This window comes from Sparus aurata, chromosome 7 (assembly GCF_900880675.1).
Source record: "Sparus aurata chromosome 7, fSpaAur1.1, whole genome shotgun sequence".
NCBI classification, from domain to species: Eukaryota; Metazoa; Chordata; class Actinopteri; order Spariformes; family Sparidae; genus Sparus; species Sparus aurata.
The window spans coordinates 1,707,731-1,729,949 of record NC_044193.1 but is presented as its reverse complement, the minus strand read 5'-3'; the positions used below and the strand labels follow the sequence as shown (position 1 = coordinate 1,729,949).

Genomic DNA, 22,219 nt, shown 5'->3' with positions numbered 1-22,219 from the left:
AGATTCACACATTCTGTTTCCTACATGTGAATATGTTCTCAGATGTATGAAACACAAACATACGGCCCTCTGAAGGGTCACCAGATACATCTGAGGGGTCGTCACATGGTTGATGGGAGAGGAAAGAAAAGAAAAACCTTCTGATACACAAATCTGTTTTCAGCTTTTCTTTTCTTTAACTTTCCTCCAATATTTGCTTTTCCATAAAACATTGGATCATTTGACTTCTTTGGACGTCACCATGTGAGAAGTTTAGTGGGGAAATGTTTCTTTGGTGGAACTAACAACACATGAACATGTGAAACATGACAAGAAGCTCCAGCAGACAGAGCTTTGTGTTCGAGGTCACCAGCAGAAAGAAACACAAAGGTTGGGAACTAGTTCAATATATAACAACGTGTTGTATTTTATAAGCTTCTCATATGTTTTTAATGTACATATTAATCTGAACAGTAACACGTAACTACAGCTGTCGAGTAAATGAAGTCAATTCAAAAACATCATTCTTCCTCTGAGATCCAGTGGAGTTATAAAGTTACATAGTAAATAAAGTAGCGTAGTAATAGAGTACATGTACTCAGTTACTTTCATGTGGGGTGTGTAGCCAGATCTGAGTTTTATTATCTGAAACAGCTGAATTGCGGCCACGTCTCCGTCTGAGTGACTCAGAGACTGAAGCGTGTCTTTAAATCCAGCAGGATGGACGATTACAACGCTCTTCTATCTGCTCGACACAAACAAGTCATTCATCACCGACAAAGTTCTGTTTCTCATTCTCATCTGATCGCTGTCACATCATCAATATTAACTGCTGCCTTATTGGCTTGTAAGTCGTCTGTAAAGCTCTTTGAATTGTACTAACTTTGATGGAAGGTGCTGTAAATAAAGTTTGACTGACTGATCCTGTATCAGCCCAAATAATGAGAGAGCGCTCAACAAACTGAACTGGTATGTTTTAAACTTCACTACTTAATATTCTCACCTCTGACATCCATGCAGACCATCCAAAAGCGACTTTCACAATCCCAGTCGTGCCATCGTCCATTATACATCGCTGTGCAGTGCTCTCTACTGTTAATGTTGTTTGGTTGTCCAGACCCCCACAGTCTGAACTCGGTCTCCCCGTCTCTGTAGAAGCTGGTGTCTGACAGTGACCACCTCCAGCTGTTCATGTCATCATACAGCCCGATCCAGAATAACTGAAAGCAACATTTTAATTATTGTTTCTTTAGCCTCACATTTATTACACAGCAACACAACATACACTCAAAAGTGAATCTGAGGCTTCAGCAGTCTGAGTGACACAAATCAACAGGCTTTCTAACACAACATTCACTCCTTTTGTTTCCATCCACTGCAGCTCAACAGGGACACTCAGTCTGGTGAAACACAACCAGGGAATGTTATATTAAAACATTTTACAGCCCGATTCTAAAAGAGTTGGGACGCTGTGTAGAATAAAGACACAACACAAACATTTACAAAGACCTGACTTCAGTTCTGCTGTTCCTGAGCTCATGTAGTAAAATCATTTCTACAATCATGTGTTTGACGACCTCGCCCCGTCCTTACTTGTGAACGACTGAGCCTTTCGAGGACGCCTCTTTCATACCTGATGATGATACTATCACCTGTTACTGATGAACCTGTTCACCTGTGGAAGGTTCCAACACAACAACTGTCAGTCCTTTGTTGCCCCGTCCCAACTTGTTTGAAATGAGCGTTGTATCCATATATAGACATGTAGACATTTAGTCTATGAGTACATCTCATATTATAAACACATAAATATGAGGCATTTTCTCGAGGTAGAGGTAGGAGTAGTTTAAATTCAAGCTGCACCTTCATCAGACACAAGATTAAAGTGCTGCTTACAATGTCCTTCTGAGAAGTAGTGGAGTAGAAGTACAGAGTGGCATTAAATGGAAATACTCAAGTACAAGTACAGAACCTCAAAATGTTACTTCAAATGTATCTACTGACTTTACACCAATGTGGAAGTGCAAAACTTTCAACATGCGAGTCATTTACATGATTGTTGAAAATGGCTTTGAGATTAAAGAAAGACATCAGTGAACTCACATCAAAAGCTTTGCTTGTATCTACTGTGTCGTTCAGGATCTTCATGTCCTCCATGTTGTCTATAGTTGCCAGGTCAGTGTATTTTTCTCTGCAGTACTTCTGAGCTTCAGTCCTGTTCTTCCGGTCATAAACAAAATGGTACTGACGACGGACCTGTGATGAGACGGCACTCAGCCCTGCAGTGACAACAGAACAACAACGTGAGACTGTAGAAACATCAGATTTCTGTGTTCAGATGAACACTTAAATTACATTTAATTGTTTTTTACATCAACATTTTACATTAAAAGCATGATAAACCTATAAAGCAGAATACAACAATACCTCATCTCTCTATAAAAGCAAGGAATCTCTGTGTGTCTGTGTTTGCCTCAAATATCTCTGCGGATCAGGATCAGACTGACCTGAGACTTTCAACATGGCTGCTGCGTGGTTTAACCCTTGTGCCTTCCTCGGGCATTTTTGTACATTTTTCTCAACTTTTTTTTTCGATTTAGCGATCATTTTGGCTGTGTTACAGCTTGTGGCATGGATTTTTGTAGGAACTCTTCTTTTTAGTCAAATTTTTGAAATCCAGTGTCTTTTACTCTTACATGTCTTTTATTTTCCTGTAATGCATTTTGCATGCACCTTCGTGGCAAAAATGTACACGAAAAAAATCTGCCATAAAATACTCATACATCAATATTTTCTTCTGCTTTTTTTTTTTGCTTGAATCCCTTAACCAACTTGTTTCCTGATCAAAATGAGCAAACATTCAATAATTTTCAGGATTTTAACCCTTTAAATGCCAATGCCAATTATTTATTTTAAAAAAAACACAAAAAATGTATTATTTTCCATATAATAAGTAGTAGGCTGATGGTAATCTTTGACATATCCAAGACTCCAATCACCACCAAAGCCCCATAAGGCTACTACTTATTATATAGAAAATAATACATTTTTTGTGTTTTTTTTAAGAAATATAATTGATAATTCAAATAATCAAACTGGCATTTAAAGGGTTAAAATCCTGAAAATTTTTAAATATTTGATCATTTTGATCAGGGAACAAGTTGGTTAAGGGATTCAAGCAAAAAAAAAAGCAGAAAAAATATTGATGTATGAGCATTTTATGGCAGATTTTGTGCGTGTACATTTTTGCCACGAAGGTGGTTAGAGGAAGTTTTTTTAAGGAAGGCACAAGGGTTAAGGGTGTGCAACGTCGCATTTGTTTGGACTGCAATGATACCGTTAATAAATTATTTCATAAATGCTTCACGAAGTCCACTAGCATTGTCAACCACAGCCACGTGCGCACCAGAGCCAATCACTGCAGAGCGCGACTCCACGACACACCTTAAGAAACAAGTGGCGTTATACCTGCAGCGGCGCGAGCTGGACCGAGATTTTGCTGGCAGTTTCGTTCTGTTCTGTGCATCTAAACTGACTGTTGTGGATTAATGAGACTGCACAAGTCCGGACCGAGTCTGTTCGGATCTGAGGAGATCCGGAGACGCACGGACAACAAAGTGGAATTGGAATCTGTGGATGTTCGTGTGTAGCTAGCTGCTAGCCGCTAGCCCACCCACACGGCCCACCACCTCCCGAGTCGACGGACCGGACGCAACAGCACGTCCAAAACCGGACTTAGGGTAAATAATGTCCACCACGCTTTTGTGCAAACATTGCCGTCACGTTTGCTTTGTGTCTGGTGCAGGAAGAAACGGTAAAAACGGCAAAAACGGCAGTGTTTGGTGTAGTCGTGTGTTTAGTGTAGTCGTTTTTTTGTGTCGAGTCAAAACAATGAGGAAACGGCTGAATGTGGAGCAGGCAGGGCAGATCTTCATGCCTGAGCCTGAGGCATTGGCTGCATTAAATGTAAATAGTTACATATAACTTTGTACATTTTAAAAACTCACGCACAATTCCAGCAAACAACAATTTATATTTGCATTATAAGTAATAAAAAGGGTTCGTTAAACATATTTGTGGTTTTCACAGTAAAAAATCTAACTTTTTCCTACTCGGATTTTATGTTTTTTGTGATTTTAGGCCCATTGTGTTAATACAGTATGTCAAAATGAAATAATAACTGTACAGTCACACATGAGAGGTTGTGCTAAAAATAATGACACCAAACAAGGCAAGGTAAATAGTTTTTACAGTGAAATATAATGGTAAAATCGAAAATATTTAAAAAACGGACAATTATATCCCTGATGTCCCACCTTCAAACACAGCCTCATTTGGCCGTCCATGAAAACTCTACTTAACCTCCCACTTTTCTACAGGAATACATACTTGACCCCTCAGAATGCACTAAACTATCTAACTATATAAAGTAGTTCAGAGTGTGTCCACCTGGAGCAGCTCCAGCAGTGATGTGCTGCTTTTACAAACAGTCAGGGGAACTTTTACTGCAGAAACCTTAAGTCCATTTATCTGATTAAAACTTCTTCACGTCACATTTTTACCAAATATTCCAATGCACTTGTTAGTCCAGGTGAAGGTGGCAGGGCTTTTACATCTCACAGGTCTCTGTGCTGTAGGTCTTAAGCCAACCATGTCTAATTAAGTCTTCTTACCTGATGCAGCCAAGACGAGCAGAAGAACGACGTCCATCTTCACCGGCTCTCTGTTCCCTCTGATGTGAGCTGTCAGACTCGCATCTGTTGAAATAGCTTAAACAGCTCACAGCACCATGTGAAAAACTATTTGCATTTCATGAAAAGAGCACACCTATTCCACAGGTAGTATTTCAGGAAATGATTTGTTTAATGGAAAAAACAAGAAGTAGAAAAAATCCCTCAGTTGTTTTAGTCACGATACATGTTTGTCACCCACCTGGAAGTTGGTCGGAGGAATTTGGTGACCCTAAACAAGAGTTTTATTTTGGCTTCAAAACACTCAGTTTGAGGTAAGTTTTGTCCTGTAAGCTGCAGGCTGCCACCAGGCTGTCATGCCATTGCTCCAGCACCCGGCCTGTTCGCTCTACCTCATGAGCCCGCGGACACAGATCAAGTGGTCTGAGTGTTTCCTGGGCAACTATGTCCCACCGTCCACCTGCGTCATCTCCACCGCTTGCTTTTTGTTTTACAAACCAACCACAAGAAAAAGACAAGCAAAACCCGTTAACATCAGACAACCGCTGAACATACAGTTGGAAAATAAGATTTTTGCGGTCCTGGTAGTCCGTGGCTGTCCCCCTGTGTCTCTGGGCTGGTTGGGTAGCGCAGACAGGCCGGGAGCTCCAATCAGGACCGGAACTTAACATGTTCGTTCCTCCCACGGGCAGTTCAAAATTAGCTGAATCCCAAATTATGATTCAAGGTGGCAGTGTGAAATGACACTACTGCTAAGCCAGTGTTTCCCCTACCATTCTGTTAGCAGGGCGGCCATCGCGGGCCCCCGCCCCCCTTGAAAAACTTGAAAATCTACCGGTATGACGGTGAAGTTTTGACCGCAGATCACCTCAGCAGACCTGGGCTGGGCTGCTCCGCGGCTCTGCTACAGGTGCAGCTGGTCTGGACTTCTCCCACCACGTCTGAGCAAATGTGCAAACAAGCGTTATTTGGATAAACTGGCAGCACAACGGGGAACTAATCGGCTACTTTCTCACATGAAAAAGCTTTAAAACCTGATGTTACCGACGCTATAGCGGAATTTAAAACAGAGTTACGGCGGTTTCAAGTTAGCCATAGCGAGGGGAGATTTGCTTCCTGTTTATAAAATAAAAGCGCAAATTCTATCCTTATGGTTTTCTTTATAATTAAAGGACGACGGGTGTTTTGTCTTTGTGAAAATGACCAGACGTGCGTTACTTACTACGGCTGGCCGGTTATTATGTTATGTAAGCCAGCTTGTATGATCAGCAAGTCAGCTGGCCTTGTATTGATGGCAAAATTTTTAAATAGATTATAATATATATATATATATAATTTTATATTTTAATTCAGGAATGTTCTCCTCCTCACCCCCCCCCCATCCCGCAGATACCACCCCGCCAACAAAAACACCTCGGGGAAACACTGCTAAGCACAGACTCTAAGTGCTGTACCGCAGCCACTGGATTTGTTTTAGTTTCTTGAAGATGTTTCTGCTCTCGTCCATTGGATGAGAGCTGAAACATCTATTGATGTCAATGATATTGATGGTTGTTTCTCGCAACCTGGATGCGAGAGGACGCTGGCGTGAGTATCGCCGCTTCTCGATCCGTGACAAAACAGCTTTTTTCTGTTAAAAGAAGAAAGCCAAGCTGTCTTTGCAAGCTCTGAGGCTGTGCTACTACCTTTGAAGCCTGCACACCTGAAGAATTGGCTCCATGGACTCGCTTTCTCTTATGATCCGCTGTTAGCCTCACCAATCAGCAGTTAGCATAGCAACGCTAACTTATAAGCAGACGTACTCGATGCTCTGTGGGATGTCCATCAATGCTCTGCTGGTCCTCCATCTGCTACAACCTCAGGGTTGTTCACTGCCTGGCTCCGTTCTCGCTCTCCTCTGCTGCTATGGTCTCCTCCAGCTCGTGGTGATGTTGGATGGTCGATGCTCCGCCGTTGCTGGTTGGGTCTTCAGGTGTTCAGAGCGGGAGCTCCTGGACTTCTGCTGTCGCTTCGCCCCGGGCTCTGTCACTGGGACTGGATCTCTGGGTCTCCTGTGTCGCCCCCGCTGTGTGCATGGGACCTCCAGACACAAGTTCGCTTCTGGACGGAGGGTGCTGTTCCGTGCGGTGCTGGTGGCGGTGCGGCTGTTTCCCTCCGTGCTGACTGACAGGTGCTCCATTTATTCTTTGCTTTGTTAATTTTCATATGTTTATTCCACTTTGTAAAGTGTCCTTGGGTACCCTGAAAGGCGCTTTATAAATTAAATCTATTATTATTATTATTATTAAATCTGGTTTTATCCGTCATTTTCAGATGGCTCTAAATACTACAATACCCATGAGCCTCAGCTGCGGTTGCCATGGTGAAGAATCCAGTGGTGCACATGGTGAATAGAAGCCTATATATCATTGCCTGTGGGACCGTGTTAGCATGTTGACAGTAGCATTTAGCTCAAAGCACTGCTGCTTATTTACAGCCTCATGTATGCACTCACAATCGTTAAAAAGACAACAGGTTCGGCCTCCTGAGGGTCTCAGCCTTCGCCTTCGCCGACGGCCTCCTGAGGGTCTCAGCCTTCGTCTTCGCCGTCGGCCTCCTGAGGGTCTCAGCCTTCGCCTTCGCCGTCGGCCTCCTGAGGGTCTCAGCTTTCGCCGTCGGCCGCCTGAGGGTCTCAGCCTTCGCCGTCGGCCTCCTGAGGGTCTCAGCCTTCGCCGTCGGCCTCCTGAGGATCTCAGCCTTCGCCGTCGGCCTCCTGAGGGTCTCAGCCTTCGCCGTCGGCCTCCTGAGGGTCTCAGCCTTCGCCTTCGCCGTCGGCCTCCTGAGGGTCTCAGCCTTCGCCGTCGGCCTCCTGATGGTCTCAGCCTTCGCCTTCGCCGTCGGCCTCCTGAGGGTCTCAGCCTTCGCCTTCGCCGTCGGCCTCCTGAGGGTCTCAGCCTTCGCCGTCGGCCTCCTGAGGGTCTCAGCCTTCGCCGTCAGCCTCCTGAGGATCTCAGCCTTCGCCTTCGCTGTCGGCCTCCTGAGGGTCTCAGCCTTCGCCGTCGGCCTCCTGAGGGTCTCAGCCTTCGTAGTCGCCTTCGGCCTCCTGATGGTCTCAGCCTTCGCCTTCGGCCTCCTGAGGGTCTCAGCCTTCGTCTTCGCTGTCGCCCCCCTGAGGGTCTCAGCCTTCGTCTTTGCTGTCGGCCTCCTGAGGGTCTAAGCCTTCTCCCCTGCCATCTGCATCTTGACCTCCTAGGTCTCCCCCTAACCTGACTTTAATTATAACCTCAACCTTGACAGATGGAGGAGGGGTCCCCATTAACTTAAATTCATCTTTGAATTCATTATATTTCTCAGAGAATACCAAATAAATCAGGAGCATTTTGTGGGCTGGTATCTATGAGTGAGTACAATCTGATGTGATAACAGTAACTGTCCGGCCTCTGCAGAGGTATGCGCTCTACTGGTTTATGTCTGTGTTTTCTTTTTGCTTTTCTTCATGTATTTCTGACTTGTTATATGTATGAGGTGGCTGTCATCCAAAGCCATACACAGCACAGCAGGGCAGGACAGGGCGGGACAGTCTGAGGCTCACCGGGCTGATGTACAGCCGCCCGGACCAAGATTCTGATCCGAATCATATTTTGTTGAGAGCGCTAACTACTTCTACCTGCAACACTGTTAGGTGTCGCTGAAATCAGTTCATTAGCTAGTGCTGCTAACAAAACAGCAGCTCTCAATTCTTTAATTTCTTCCGTTATCAGGCGGCTAAACAGCCAGCCGTCTTTGAAATGAAATAATTTTAGAATCAATCGTTGATATGAACTTCAACAAAATGTTTTTATTTATTGCTGCCTGTTATTGACCTGTCAGTCCAAAGCTCCTGTAGAGGAGGTGTAAACAAATTGTTGTGTTTTTTTTTCATTTTGACACAGTCAGCCTGGCGTGGGAGGGATTTGCATATCCAGCTCTTCCTCCTGTCAGTGCTATGGAAATATAGACTCTAATTAAAGCTGCAAGCAGCGATGAATGGGCCCTCGCAGTCCACGCATGTCGGGGCATGCTGCCGTTGAGCTTGTCAACGCAACACCATCCGTTGAGGAAGTTGTTCCTTCATAATTTGCTGGGCTGCTCCTGTCGGTATTAAACAATGTATGCTGAAATCAGAAGAACTTCCTGCAATCTACATAAAGAACAAATGATGGGAGGAGTACACTGTTTGACCCTACAGACTGTTAAACAGAGGTTTGTATTCATTAGCAAGGCGGAATGTGCCTTTTCAGCTTTTCAATAGCTGAAAAGGCAGAAAGGCATTAAAGTAAGAGGGCTGATAGAGCTTACAAAGGTGAACACTTCCTCTGGATGCACATATGCTGGAGCAGTAGCACAGCCACATTTGAAATTGTCCCCATAAGAATGAATGGAAGAACGCCTCACAAACTCCTGCGATTTTGGGAAAAGATCTAGAAATCTTAGAAAAGATCTAACCAAATGTGTATTTCCAAGCTTCTGGGCATGAGGAACTCATTTATGACAGTGATAGCAGTCTAAGAACTCAACATCATTAAGTGCAGTGAAGGTTAATGATGTTGACTCATTGAGGTGAGTGGCTTAAGGTGAGACACTATAGGTGAACAGGGTAAAAAAATTAAATAATAGATATTAGGGGTGTAAGAAAATATTGATACACTTAAATATCGCGATAGTTTTTTTCACGATACTGTATCGATATTCAACAGCACTGTATCGATTTTTTATTAACAATTAACGTGCAAATATTCACGGCGTTTGTTCATTTTTGTGTTGCAATTAAACCTCCGACCGCTAGTTGGCAGCAGTCATTACGTCCTCCGCGCCGAACGAACAATGAAATCCCGCGAGAGCACCAGTACAGTTCACCGGAGATGACTGAGGACGAGCGGATACAGCCGGCCCCAGCAGCCTTTAAAGCTGATGTGTGGGCATATTTTGGATTCAAGACAAAGGAAGGCAGTTACGACGTCGACAAGAGCCATGCGGTCTGTAAACTCTGCAACGCCAGGGTCAAGTACTCGGGCAATACTACAAATTTGCGATCACATGTGGCGAGACACCATGATAATGTAGCATTACAAGCTAATGTGAAACGAGTGGATCCTGCTCAACGAACAATTCAAGAAGTTAACTTTTCGAAACTACCAGCGACCTCAACTCGCGCAACCAAGATAACACAGTCAGTACTTTCTTTTATTTGCAAAGACATGCGCCCTCTGAGTGTTGTGGAGAATGAGGGATTTCGTAATATGATAACAACACTGGAGCCCCGTTACACCATCCCTTCCCGACAACACATCACGGACATCGCTCTCCCGAAGTTGTATGGACAAGTCAAAGCGACAGTGCTGGACTCGCTCAGCTCAGCAGAGAGAGTCGCTTTGACATGCGACGCTTGGACTTCGAGGGCCACTGAATCGTATGTAACTCTTACAGCACATCATATAGATGACCAGTGGAACCTCAAGTCCCATGTACTGCAAACCCGAGCCATGCGTGACAGTCACACGGGGGAACACATAGCAGCGTTGCTGAATGAGGCTCTGACTGAATGGGGATTGGATGGAAAAGATCCCGTTGTTGTTACAGATAATGCATCGAATATGACTGTCGCGGCAAACTCGCAGGCTTGACGCACATACAGTGTTTTGCACACAGCCTTAATCTGGCGTCACAGAGAGCACTGAAAATACAGTCAATGGCGCAACTTCTCGGCAGGGTCAGACGTGTAACAGGCTTTTTTAGGCGCAGCACACTAGCCAGTGAACAGTTAAAGCAAAAACAGCGCCTACTCCAGCTGCCAAGTCATAGGTTGATCACAGACGTTATTACAAGATGGAACAGCTCTTATGAGATGATAGAACGCTTTTTAGAACAGCAACCAGCCATCTGCGCAGCTCTGCTTTCAGCAGAGGTCAGGAGGAGTGAAAAAGATATCTTCACATTAAGCGAGTCTGATATCAAGTGTGCAGAAGAAGTGCTCAGGGCACTCAAGCCCATGAAGGATGCCACCCTGGTCATGTCAGAGGAAAGTATGCCAACACTGTCCCTCATCGCTCCTCTTCATGCCAAGCTTGTAATGGGTGCAGAAGAAAGCCCTGATGACACACAGACTGTAAAGGACATCAAGGCTGCTATAGCACAAGATCTGGGAAAGCGATACAATGAGAGGGAGACACTGTACATGGCATCAGCTGTTGATCCCAGGTTTAAGGACCTGCCCTTCCTGTCTGAAGCAGAGGCCAGTGAGATCTACTCCAGACTGACCAACGCTGTGGTGGCTGTGATAAAGAAGCAACAGAATGTAAGTAAATACATTAATATATTACACTTGGAAAAAATACACTGCAGTTATAACTAAGTGCAAATCTGAGTAAATGAAGTATATTAATGACATATGGTTAAGTTGCACTTGGATAATTATGTATTAAATACAAATATAAGCGTGGAAAAGGATGAATTTTGGCTTTCGTGACATTAATACTAGTTGGATTTGATGTTTTTCAGCTGCAAGAGGACACTGACAAACCAGGGGAGAATGTCCCAGAGGAAGCTGATCAGCCACCTTTTGAGGACGGCCCTACTTCCATCCCTGAGCCACCCCTAAAGAGACCAAGGACCTCATGTGCATTGGCAGACTTGCTTGGTGCAACGTATGCCACTGGTGACAATACAGCACCAAAATCAGCAGATGATGCTGCCGCAGCTGAGATAAAGAGGTTCAAAGATGAGACCCCTTTGCCTCTCACAGGAAATCCTCTGAGTTGGTGGAGGGACCATGAACAGGAGTACCCTCAGCTATTCAGAGTAGCAAAATGTTTCCTGTGCATTCCTGGAACAAGCGTCTCTGCGGAGAGAGTTTTCTCTTCCGCAGGAGACATTGTGAATGCACAGAGAAGCGTCCTGAAAGCTGGGCATGTGGACCAGCTTGTATTCCTCCACAAAAACCTTGAGATTAAAAAATAAGCACTGACATACAAACTGGAAAACATGTAAAATCCGGTTTCTGAGACTGTTTACCATACTTTATTTTATTGAGTCCTGCAAGCTTTTATTTATTTAGGCAGATGGGTAAATTCCTTTATTGATATTACACTGAAAAAGTGGATGTTGCAGGGCTTTGTACTTTATTTTGTCAATAACAGTTTACATTTCTTGTTAATATTTTAAGAATCCTACAAGCATTTTCATATTTGATTATATAGAGAGAGTATATGCTAATTTCTTTGTGGTAACAGCCAGAAAAAGTGTTGACGTTTGAAGGTATAGAGACCATATTTTCTTTTGATAGCTACTGTGAAATCAAAAAGTCCTCTCACTGGTTGTGAACCTCTAAGCAGATATCTTAAAGTATCTACAGCCTTAATGTAACATTGTTTACATATTTTTTCTTCATGTTAAGCTAATGAATGTTGATGTTGCAGAAAAAGTATTGTTATGTTAGATTGTACAGGGACTGCATATATTTGCAAGTATTTGAGACTTTAACTGAAAGGCAGATATTAATTTCTTCAGCCTGCACATAAAGAGCAGATGTTGCAGTGACTTTGCATTTTCTTTTTCAACTTCAGAAATTTGAACCTGCTTATACAGTATATTACAGTTCAGGGATAACCTTTTAACAGGCAAGAAATCTGTTAACTTATTTTTTTCATTTGTTTATCCAAAAAATCCTGCAAATGCTTGTATTTCTTCTCTTGTGAAATACAAATATAGATCCCTCTGTTTAAATTCAGTAAGCTGATGTTAAGCATGTAACAGCATTGTGTGTTTACTATGCTATGACAGTTTTCCTACAATTAAATTCTTTAAAAGAAACGTAATATATCGTTGTTCATACAGTATGGCAATATATCGCAATATATCGTATCGTTGCCCCTGTATCGTGATGCGTATCGTATCGCCAGATTCTTGCCAATACACACCCCTAATAGATATCACCATGAAACTTTGTCAGTTGATTACTCATGCTAAAGCGAAACTCTCGCTAAAAAGCAACCAAGGCTTTATTTGGGATTGAATATGAGTCAAACCTTCTTGTAATAGCATAATTGTGATGAAAGAGGCACTTTTAAGATTTACCGTAGTTTCGGTTTTGGGCACGTTAATTTTGAACGGGAGAGCTAGGGGCAGAACACGCTAGCATCAAAATCGCTACTTTTAGAACACTAAGAAGTCTCGACACAACATGAAATTTTGCTCACAGCATCACAAGGGTCTCTACTCATGAACACGAGCATTGAGAACATTGTTTGTGTACACAGAGTTTATGAAAAAAAAGGTTTTTGAACTACTCACATTAGCTGCTGCTGCTGCTGCTCCTGCGCGTCGCCGTCATGGCAGACAAAAAGTGTCGATCCCCGAGTACGACCTGACAGGCAGGCTTGAGGAGTGGTTCACCATTTCTCTCCTGCCTGTCAGGTAGCACTCGGGGATCAACACTTTTTGCCTGCCATGACGGCAAGAGTTTAGCTTTAAGCTAAGAAAAATGTATTGCAGGTTTTTTGTATTTTAATGTTTAACTATGCAAATGAGGCCTTATCTCATTAAAAATGCATTAATTTGCATACATTTTAAAAAACGAAATCAGTGATATCAATGATAAAGCCAGGCCCAAAATATTTTTTTCATTTTGTTGTCATATTAGATGGGAATATAATTACAGAGGGGATTTTTATGGAAAAGCACCTGAAAACTGCCACAGTTTTCAAGGGCACGTCAAAGACTGCAGAATGAGCTCCTGGAAAGCATGCTAGCAGTCATCGGGGGACATATCAAGTTATCACATATAATTTTGTTGCCATCCAAGCGGATGAGACCACCGACGTGTCAACGCAGACGCAGCTGGTGCTTGTGTTGAGATACATCGACTCAAACCACGCGGTGCAGGAGCGTTTCTTTGAGACTCTGCCTGTTCAGCCTCTACTGAACGGTCTTTTTGCGGAAGGTGACAGAGAGAAACTCATTGCGCAAGCGTACGATGGAGCCAGTGTGATGGTGTGATGAGGGGAGAGTGGGCTGGTGTGCATAGCAATACACATAATGGGCATTTTTGAAATGCGCACGCACCTTCTGCTGCACACCAGCTGAATCTGATCATGCAGCAGGACACTTCTCACGTCCCAGCAAGAAAAGGTTTCTTTCGGATCTGTGCGGTATTGCTACTTTTTTTACCTAGTAGCCAAAACGCACAAGCATACTTGATCAGATCGTTGAAAGAAGGCTGCCAAGAGCTTCCTCCACAAGATGGAACTTCAACAGCAGGATGGTCAACACTGTGCACACGAACCTTGATGACCTCATGTTTTGAATCCATCAGGACATCGGGTTCATTTGACAGCACCACAGTGAGGGAGGCATCTGGCTTCCTGAGGATGCTGCAGGATGAGGACTTCCAGGTTTTTTCTGCAGCTGTTTCATCAGATCAGGCCTCACGTTGACATGCTGTACCAGAAGCTGCAGAAGAAGGACATTGATGCAGTCTTCATCAAGCGTGCACTGCAGAGCTTCACAAGCAAAGTGCAGGCAATAAGGTAAGATAAAGTAATATTGTTCAATCCTTCTCAATACTGAACCGTCATTAAGAAATACACTCACTGGCCACTTTCTGAGGGACACATGTGTAACTTAATACAATCCAAAATAACAGCTCAGCTATAAAATCTACATTAATGTCATTTATACATGTTCAGTTCTTGTTGATGTCAATAAGGTGATAATTCTACTTTGTTTGTTACTGAGGGTATAGTGGATGATTGTGGAGTACTAGAGTGCATTTTATTGACTGGTGTTCCTAATATTCTGTCCACTCCATTAACATACAAAATATTAACGCTTTTCAAGATAATGCAGTTCAGTACACCACCACCACCCACTGCAACATCAATAATAACAATAAAGTAGAATTATCACTTTTCTGATTCTGATTGCACAGGTGTATCTAATTAAGTGGCTGGTGACTGTATATGGAACCACAAGACTGAAGAGGGCCTTGGGAGAAGTGGAGAAGCAGGAGCTGTCGAGGGAGATCTGCAACACAATTCTGGCTCACACCAAACAAAGGTTCTCCTTCAGCGACCACCTTGTGGGTGCCACACTGCTATAGGCAGAGATGTTGGAGCAGCACTGCCAAACATTTCCGGTCGAGGCTCTGAATGCCACTGAGAGGGCATATCCCATGCTGAACAAGGCAAAGCTCAGGACAGAACTGTCTCTCATCTATGAGAATCCAGATTTCAAGGGCTGCTGTGGTGCTCTGGCACTGTACCAGGTTCTGCAGAGATAAAACCTCCAGGACACATTTTCTGACACTGTGGCTCTGTTAAACAGTCTCATTACCACTCCCATGACCCAACTGAAGCTGAGCGGTGTTTCTCTAACTGAAGAGAATCAAGACGTTCCTGCGCAATGCAACGGGCCAGGAACGCCTGAATGCTCTGGCCATGCTCTCCATGGAGAGGGAGCTCGTCAGGAACATGCCTGATTTCAATAAGAAGGTTTTTGATCAGTTTGCTGCTTTGAAAGAGACGAGCAAAATTTCAATAAAAGTAATGTAGTGTAGTGACATTCTCATTCTTAATCTCTCTCTCTCCCTCTGTCACACACACACCTATTAACTGTTGATGTTGGTTTTTATCAGTTATATCTTTCATTCAAATGCTGCTTTCAGGCAATATGTTCATCTGTTTATTTTTGTTCATGTTAATTTTGCAAGTCGATATAATTGGCCAGAGATTATATTTGTAATTAACTGTTGAATGTGTGCACTTTCATTTGCACCTAAAGATAATTAAGCTGCACAAAAACTTTAAAATGTTGTTACTGACCTGTAGGGCTGGGCGATAAATCGGCAAAATCGATTAATTCGAGTTCTTGGTTTAGGACGATTTTAAAAAATGAAAATCGAGTTTTTATTTAACTTGCTCTGCCGCCGCTCCTCATGGGCTCCCGTAGTTCATAGTGGCTCCGCCCCCCGCATTGACTTTCCACTGAGAAACAAACACAACAACATGCAGCGAGCTCGTACCTAACACGGCACCGTCACGTTAGTAGTTTGGTTTTGTAGCGTCGGACCTCGAACAAACCACCGTCAGCTGCAAAGTTTGTTCAAAGGCTGTTGTTACTAAAGGCAGCGGACCGACATTTATTTCAGCCTCTCAAACAGACGCATGTATCACAGTGGGACACTTGTTACTACGAGAAGACCGCGGCAGCCAACAAATACCTGCTATAAAGCAACCAACATTAGCAGAATCATTAATCATTGTGTCCCGTATGAGAAGAAAGGGTCCCGGTGGACAGTTGTTACGGATGCAGTCACGTTGCATATCGCTAAAGATATGGTGCCCGTATTTACAGTGGAAACGCCGGAGGTTCATCCACATGCAGAAAATGTTCGACCCCCCAGGTTTGTGCTACAAAGCCACAACGGGGCATGATGTCTCAAGCCAGAGGAAGCAGACAGGCTCGTCTTCCTGGCCAAAAATGTTTTAAAAAGACAGCAAGCACACATCTGATGTCCTGTACATCTACCAGCATGCAGTGTTTACTATGCAATGCATGCAGATGTTTGATTTAGTTTACATATCTTCAGGGATATAAAATACTATTTGGAAACAAAAGGCACCTTTTGCAAAATAAAGAATTTAATAAAAGTTATGTTAACACTTTATCAATACCAATATGGAGACTGATCTGTCTTTATAATAGCAAGCAATCTGACATGTTCAATATGTTTACAAAGGCATTTTTTATCAAAAAGGGACACATTCTTTTCAAAGGGATGCACTTTTATTTATTTTTTCAAATGAGTTTGAAGCTGCACTCTTTACAACAGCATGGCAAATTTGTTTAGAATCATAGCATTAAAATAAATACAATGCTTTTAATAATTTCTGTGTAATTTGAAATTTGTTCTTGAGAAGGATAAAAAAAAAAAAAATCGCTTAAAATCGTAAATCGAGTTTGGTGTGAAAAAATCGGAGATTCAATTTTTAGGCCATATCGCCCAGCCCTACTGACCTGTATAATCACTGTATTTACTGTTAGTTTCTGCAAATACAGAGTATTGTTTCGCAATGTTGAGCAATTTGAATGCACTACCGATTTATTTGGATTTATATAAACTACTTGGAATTTTAAGAAACTATTTTTAAAGAACTGTAAATAAATACTTTTAATGATTTTGACTTATACGCAGTCCCTTTTGTAGTTAATGGTAAAGCAAGTGTATCTGTCCATGTTCAAAGACATTTGAAGGTAAACTGATCCACAGTTTTCCTCTCTGATGATCTTCATTTGTAGAGCCAGGATAATTTTATTTGTTGAATACTCCTGGATGTAACTTTTCCCTGTGGCCGTCACATTGGGTATGGCTATGCAAGTTGACCAGAAAATAGATGTGGCAATGGTCTTGCTGCCTATTAATTTTCCCATTGAACAGGTCACCCTGGTCGTCATCAGAACAGTTGCCCCCCCCGATAAATTTGTCAGGAGCCGCCACTGGTTCTGACACGTGTTGATGTTGGACAGTTCAAACAAGTCGAGGGGAGCACGACCACATCAAGTCAGGGAAATAAGAACATCTGAGCTGAATGAAGCAGAGATGTAAACATTCAGACATCACACCTGCTGAGCACAGCTCCCAGGTCTGTCCTTCTTCCCCTCTGCTGCCTTCTAAGCCCCTCCCACAGAGGAGGAGCCAGCCGTGCAGGCTTGTAACCATGGTAACAGAGAATGCCAGATAACCAAGACGGCATTCCAAATAACAACAACATGAACCCTGATTGTTCTAATTCTGATCAATACAACTAAATTATAATGATAAGTGCCTCATGTGGAGTCACTGTAGATATCCTGAGTAACAATCAATATTCCTCACATCGCTGTAGAGGAGTTATCAGGTGATCATTCAGGTGATCAATGTCACCATGCTGCCTTTATGAAGCATGAGGAACGTTATTTCTCTAAACTGATTCAACCACTTCAGAGCTACTGAACACAAACTAACCTTATTATAACTGCCCGCTCACTTAAAGACACTTTTGCTAACCAGCAGCCATAAAGACAGAGCTAAACACCGGAGTTAGCTTGTATGCTAACAAGCTAGATTTGGCAACAAGCTGCGTAGCTCGACTACAACATCGACCTTATGCGCTATTGTGAGTATTACTGTAACCGCCGCCATCTTTGCCTTGTGGTTAAAACATAAAGTTAAACATATATCCAGCAGGTTCTTACCTGTCCAGCAGAAAAGTCCTCACAGATCCAGCAGCTCCTCCACCTCTGACATGACGCTCTGATATTTATCCTAGTTTTCTCTCTGGCTCGGTACAATTCTTTGTTTTTACTCTGCTTTTCTTCGTCAGTCTTCTTATTTCTTCTCTTTGAGGTGGGCAGTGGTGGGACATGTTTCTGCTGTTGCCTCTCCGCCATTGTTTACAGTTTGAGCGCGAACTTTACTGACAGCAGGCACTGCGCCTGCGCGAGGGAGGGGAGCTGCCAGCCACGGATGCACGGAAGTGATTGACACTTCAAGATGAAACCACATCAAGAAGTCCAATCAGCAAACAAACAAACAAACAAACAAACAAACTAGCATGTACACGGTTTTGTCAACTCATCAGTAAAGAGTCTGTGTGTTTCAGAAGTGCATTAAACTTAAATAAAAACTGTTTTCTCTTATTCTAAAATGTCCACTGGATCCACTTCAGTGACATGTTTAGTCCAACAGTATTTCATCATTACATGGAGACAAAACAGCAAAAAACTGAGATCACGGATGATGTTATCTGTAGAAAGAGACTCCTCATGTCACAGCAGACTCCATCTTCCCTCTGCACCAGAAATCCTGAGCTGGCTGCTGTTTGATTGACAGCTCATTTCAGCAGATAGGAGCTTCTGTGCCCGCCCTAGAGCCGACAACAGCCAATGAGTGAACGTGTAGAGCAGTGACCCTCCCTCTCTTCTTCCTCCTCTCTCTGAGCCGCTTACACACAAGCCTCCGGATGATTGATTAACTGGAGTAAATGTACTCAGTTACATTCCACCTGTGCAGACTGTAAATCTAGAAGAGGCTGCAGGTCACAGAGGCTGTTATGGGAGGTGAATATGTTCATCAATGAACCCAATTTAATAAGTGAAGAAATGATTGAGCTCAACTCATTATGAAATGTTAATTCATCATTACGTTCATAAAAACAGAAACTGGATATTATTTTCATTTCATAAGAGACTTTAAAAAAAACTCTGAATTGTTCCTGACATTTTCTCAAACCACACTTTATTTAATTTCACACTTTTTATAAGGCCACACTTTATTTCATTCTGTCATTTTTCACATTTCATTGACAGTGGTGATGTCACCGCCCCCGTCATCTATCAGCCAATCACATGTGCCGCCTCACTTCAACTAGCAAACTGAACCAGTGCTAATTTAGCCAGTTAGCTCCTGTTAGCTGGAGCAACAACATCAGAGTCATTCTGAATCAACCAACCAGAGGCTGCTGCTGTAAATACACACAGATTGGCTCCATAGACTGAAAGGTGAGCTGCTGAATATCACTCTGAAATGAACAAAGACTTTCTTTTCTCATGAAAACACATTTTAAAGATTCTTCAAACATTAAAGTTCATCTTTTTAATGTTTTCTTCACTGCAGTTTCCTCCAGTCGATTCTGATCTTATCTAACCTGCAGACATTTATCTGATCACACAGTATTTTATCTGATCACACAGTATTTTATCTGATCACACAGTATTTTATCTGATCACACAGTATTTTATCTAATTACAGTATTTCATAGAGTGAATAAAGTCTGGTATAAGTTCCCACAGCCCAATGAGATCACGTAAAATGTCTTGTTATAATGGACCAACAGTCTGAAACACAAAGATATGAAGTTTATGATCATATATGAAAAGAAAACATCAGATGGTCACATTTAAGAAGCTAGAACCAGAGAATATTTGGTTTGTTTAGCTGACAAATAACTAAAAGGATTAACTGAAGATCAAAATAGTTCATGTGACTGATCAATTCATCCACATGTTGCAGGTCTATTCTGACACATTACATGAGGACTTTGAGGAACAATCACAGAAATTCAACATTAAAGGAGCATTCTGTAGTTTTGGTGAAGAAATGTTAATGAGCAGAGAAAGATCTTCATTGGCTGATTTTTTTTCTGCCTCAACAAACTAAATAAACAAACTGTCTTTGTTTTCATGACTGAATAAACTGAATAAACAAACTGACCTTAAAGGAAAACACAGTTTATACTGTTTTACTCTGTTTATATGTGGCGGACCCTGCCACCTCTCTAGCTTCAAACAGTGTTCTGGGACCTTCTTCTCCTCTGAGAACAGCTCGTTGATTCACTGATGGAAAAGATAAATATTTCTGAGTTTGTATTATTACCTCATTAATATTGTAAATATTAAAATTTTGAGTTTGAATTTCTTCTCCAAAACTACGTAGTGCCCCTTTAAATCTCGTCCCTATTTGGACAGGTCTCCTTCTTCTTCTTTGTCTCCTCCTCCTCCTCGTGGAAGACCTTTCCATCTGCCTGCTTCCTCCAGCTCAGTTTGACGTCTCCTTTCACCCCCTGGTCCTTCAGCCTCTGTTGGACCTGATAAAAACTCCTCAGCATCATCACTCACATAGAGATATTACATTCTGCATTCTTCTTTATATCTTCCTCTATTTTAGGAGCTCTGCATCACATTTATACAGTCACATGTTTAGTTCCCTAAGATGGCGTCGACCTGTTGGCCTGTTGTCCTTTCTGACTTTCTCCTCCTCTCTCTTCTGTTGTAAAGGCTCTGGCTTTTCTAAAACTGATAGTAAAGTTTGTGCTGAGCGTCGACTCTGAACGAGTCACAGTTCTGCCTCAGTCGGCCTGCAGAGTGGCACGACGACACTCTTTAATCCTGCACATATGTACGTGCACAGCTTCCTACACGATGCTCAGCTCATGTCATGTTGATCTGTTTCCTGCCTCTTCACACTGTTTCTTGTTCTGCTGAGTTTTCCCTCGGGGGATCAATAAAGTCTGATTTTATTTGAATTTGTTCTGTTTGTGTATAAAATTAGAAAGGTCCAACATGATTTACCTCCTTCAACATCTGTTCCATCACAGCAGGGTCGTTGAGATCCAGAGAGGAGTCCTTTGTCTCCAGACGCACTTTGATCACTTGCTTTGTAGTCATAGCGACTGTGAAGAAAATATGTTCATATGAATATTGACATTCATCAGTTTGAACACTGACAGTTAAACTGTGCTTCTATCCTCCAGCTGAAGTAAAATATGTCATTATGTATGTAATGCAGACAAAGCCCACGGTAACATACACTTAACAGAACTCACCGGCGTCAGGCTGCGTTGTGCTGGATGTGGTGCTGCTGCTGCTTGTTGTCTGAACTGCAGCTGTATTCAAACACACAGTACGTTCATACTGTTACATCACTGCATTCAGTCTGTTGTGTCGTTCTACAACTACAAAACATCTGTTCAAGTGAATATTGACATTCATCAGTTTGAACACTGACAGTGAAACTGTGCTTCTATCCTCCATCTGTGGCATCTGTTTGATAACTTCATATCAATGATAAACATCAGGAGTGATTACATTTTATTTTCTTTCCATAACTTTATGTTTTGTGTTGTTTTTGTTACATTATCATTGATTTGATGCTAAATTAAACCAAAATACAAATATAAATACTAGTTCCTCAACAGTTAACACTCACGTAGGCTGTAGCAAAGGATCGGTCTGGTCTGGCCGCAGGGATCGTCCCACCATTTTCCATCGATGCCCAAGCCTGCCACCACACAATCCTGATTCCCACCATAGTTATTAGGTTGACCTTCAGCCCAGTACCTAAATGAGGAGTCACTTCCATCCGACCACTTCCAGGAGTCTCTGAAAAGTCCGATCCAGGCTGCTGCAGTAGATACCAGGTCCGTTACCTTCTGGTTCTCTGTCATGTTCCTCACACTGGCCAGGTCTGTGTGGTGTTCTCTGCAGTAGCTCTGGGCCTGAGTCCAGGTCTTGGGAGTCGTGATGAGGACGAAAGTCACATTCAGCCCTGAAAACAGAGCACAGTGCTGTGCAGAGGTACTATAACATACAGTTTACCATCCATGTGGTGTCTGTGGCAGAATTCACAGCATTATAAATCCACTGAATTAATGACTTTGTCAAATAAAAATGGAAGACATGATCATCTTAATAAATGTTACTGAGTATTTCTTCACCGTCTCTCCACATTAATAATCACATCCTTAAAATCTACATCTAATAGATTCACACATTCTGTTTCCTACATGTGAATATGTTCTCAGATGTATGAAACACAAACATACGGCCCTCTGAAGGGTCACCAGATACATCTGAGGGGTCGTCACATGGTTGATGGGAGAGGAAAGAAAAGAAAAACCTTCTGATACACAAATCTGTTTTCAACTTTGCTTTTCTTTAACTTTCCTCCAATATTTGCTTTTCCATAAAACATCGGATCATTGGACTTCTTTGGACGT

At 42.5% G+C, this 22,219-nt stretch overlaps 1 protein-coding gene across 1 annotated transcript in view; it reads right to left on the bottom strand.

Moving 5' to 3' along the window:
- The window catches only part of LOC115585697 (uncharacterized), a 510,933-nt gene that overhangs the window by 462,720 nt on the left and 25,994 nt on the right, over positions 1-22,219 (bottom strand). Inside the window, exons 16-19 of the mRNA XM_030424272.1 lie at positions 21,430-21,768; positions 21,047-21,106; positions 2,083-2,258; positions 983-1,199 (exon numbers count right to left, since the gene is read on the bottom strand). Of these exons, the coding sequence (XP_030280132.1) occupies positions 983-1,199; positions 2,083-2,258; positions 21,047-21,106; positions 21,430-21,768 (792 nt within the window). The remainder of the gene's footprint in view (positions 1-982; positions 1,200-2,082; positions 2,259-21,046; positions 21,107-21,429; positions 21,769-22,219) is intronic.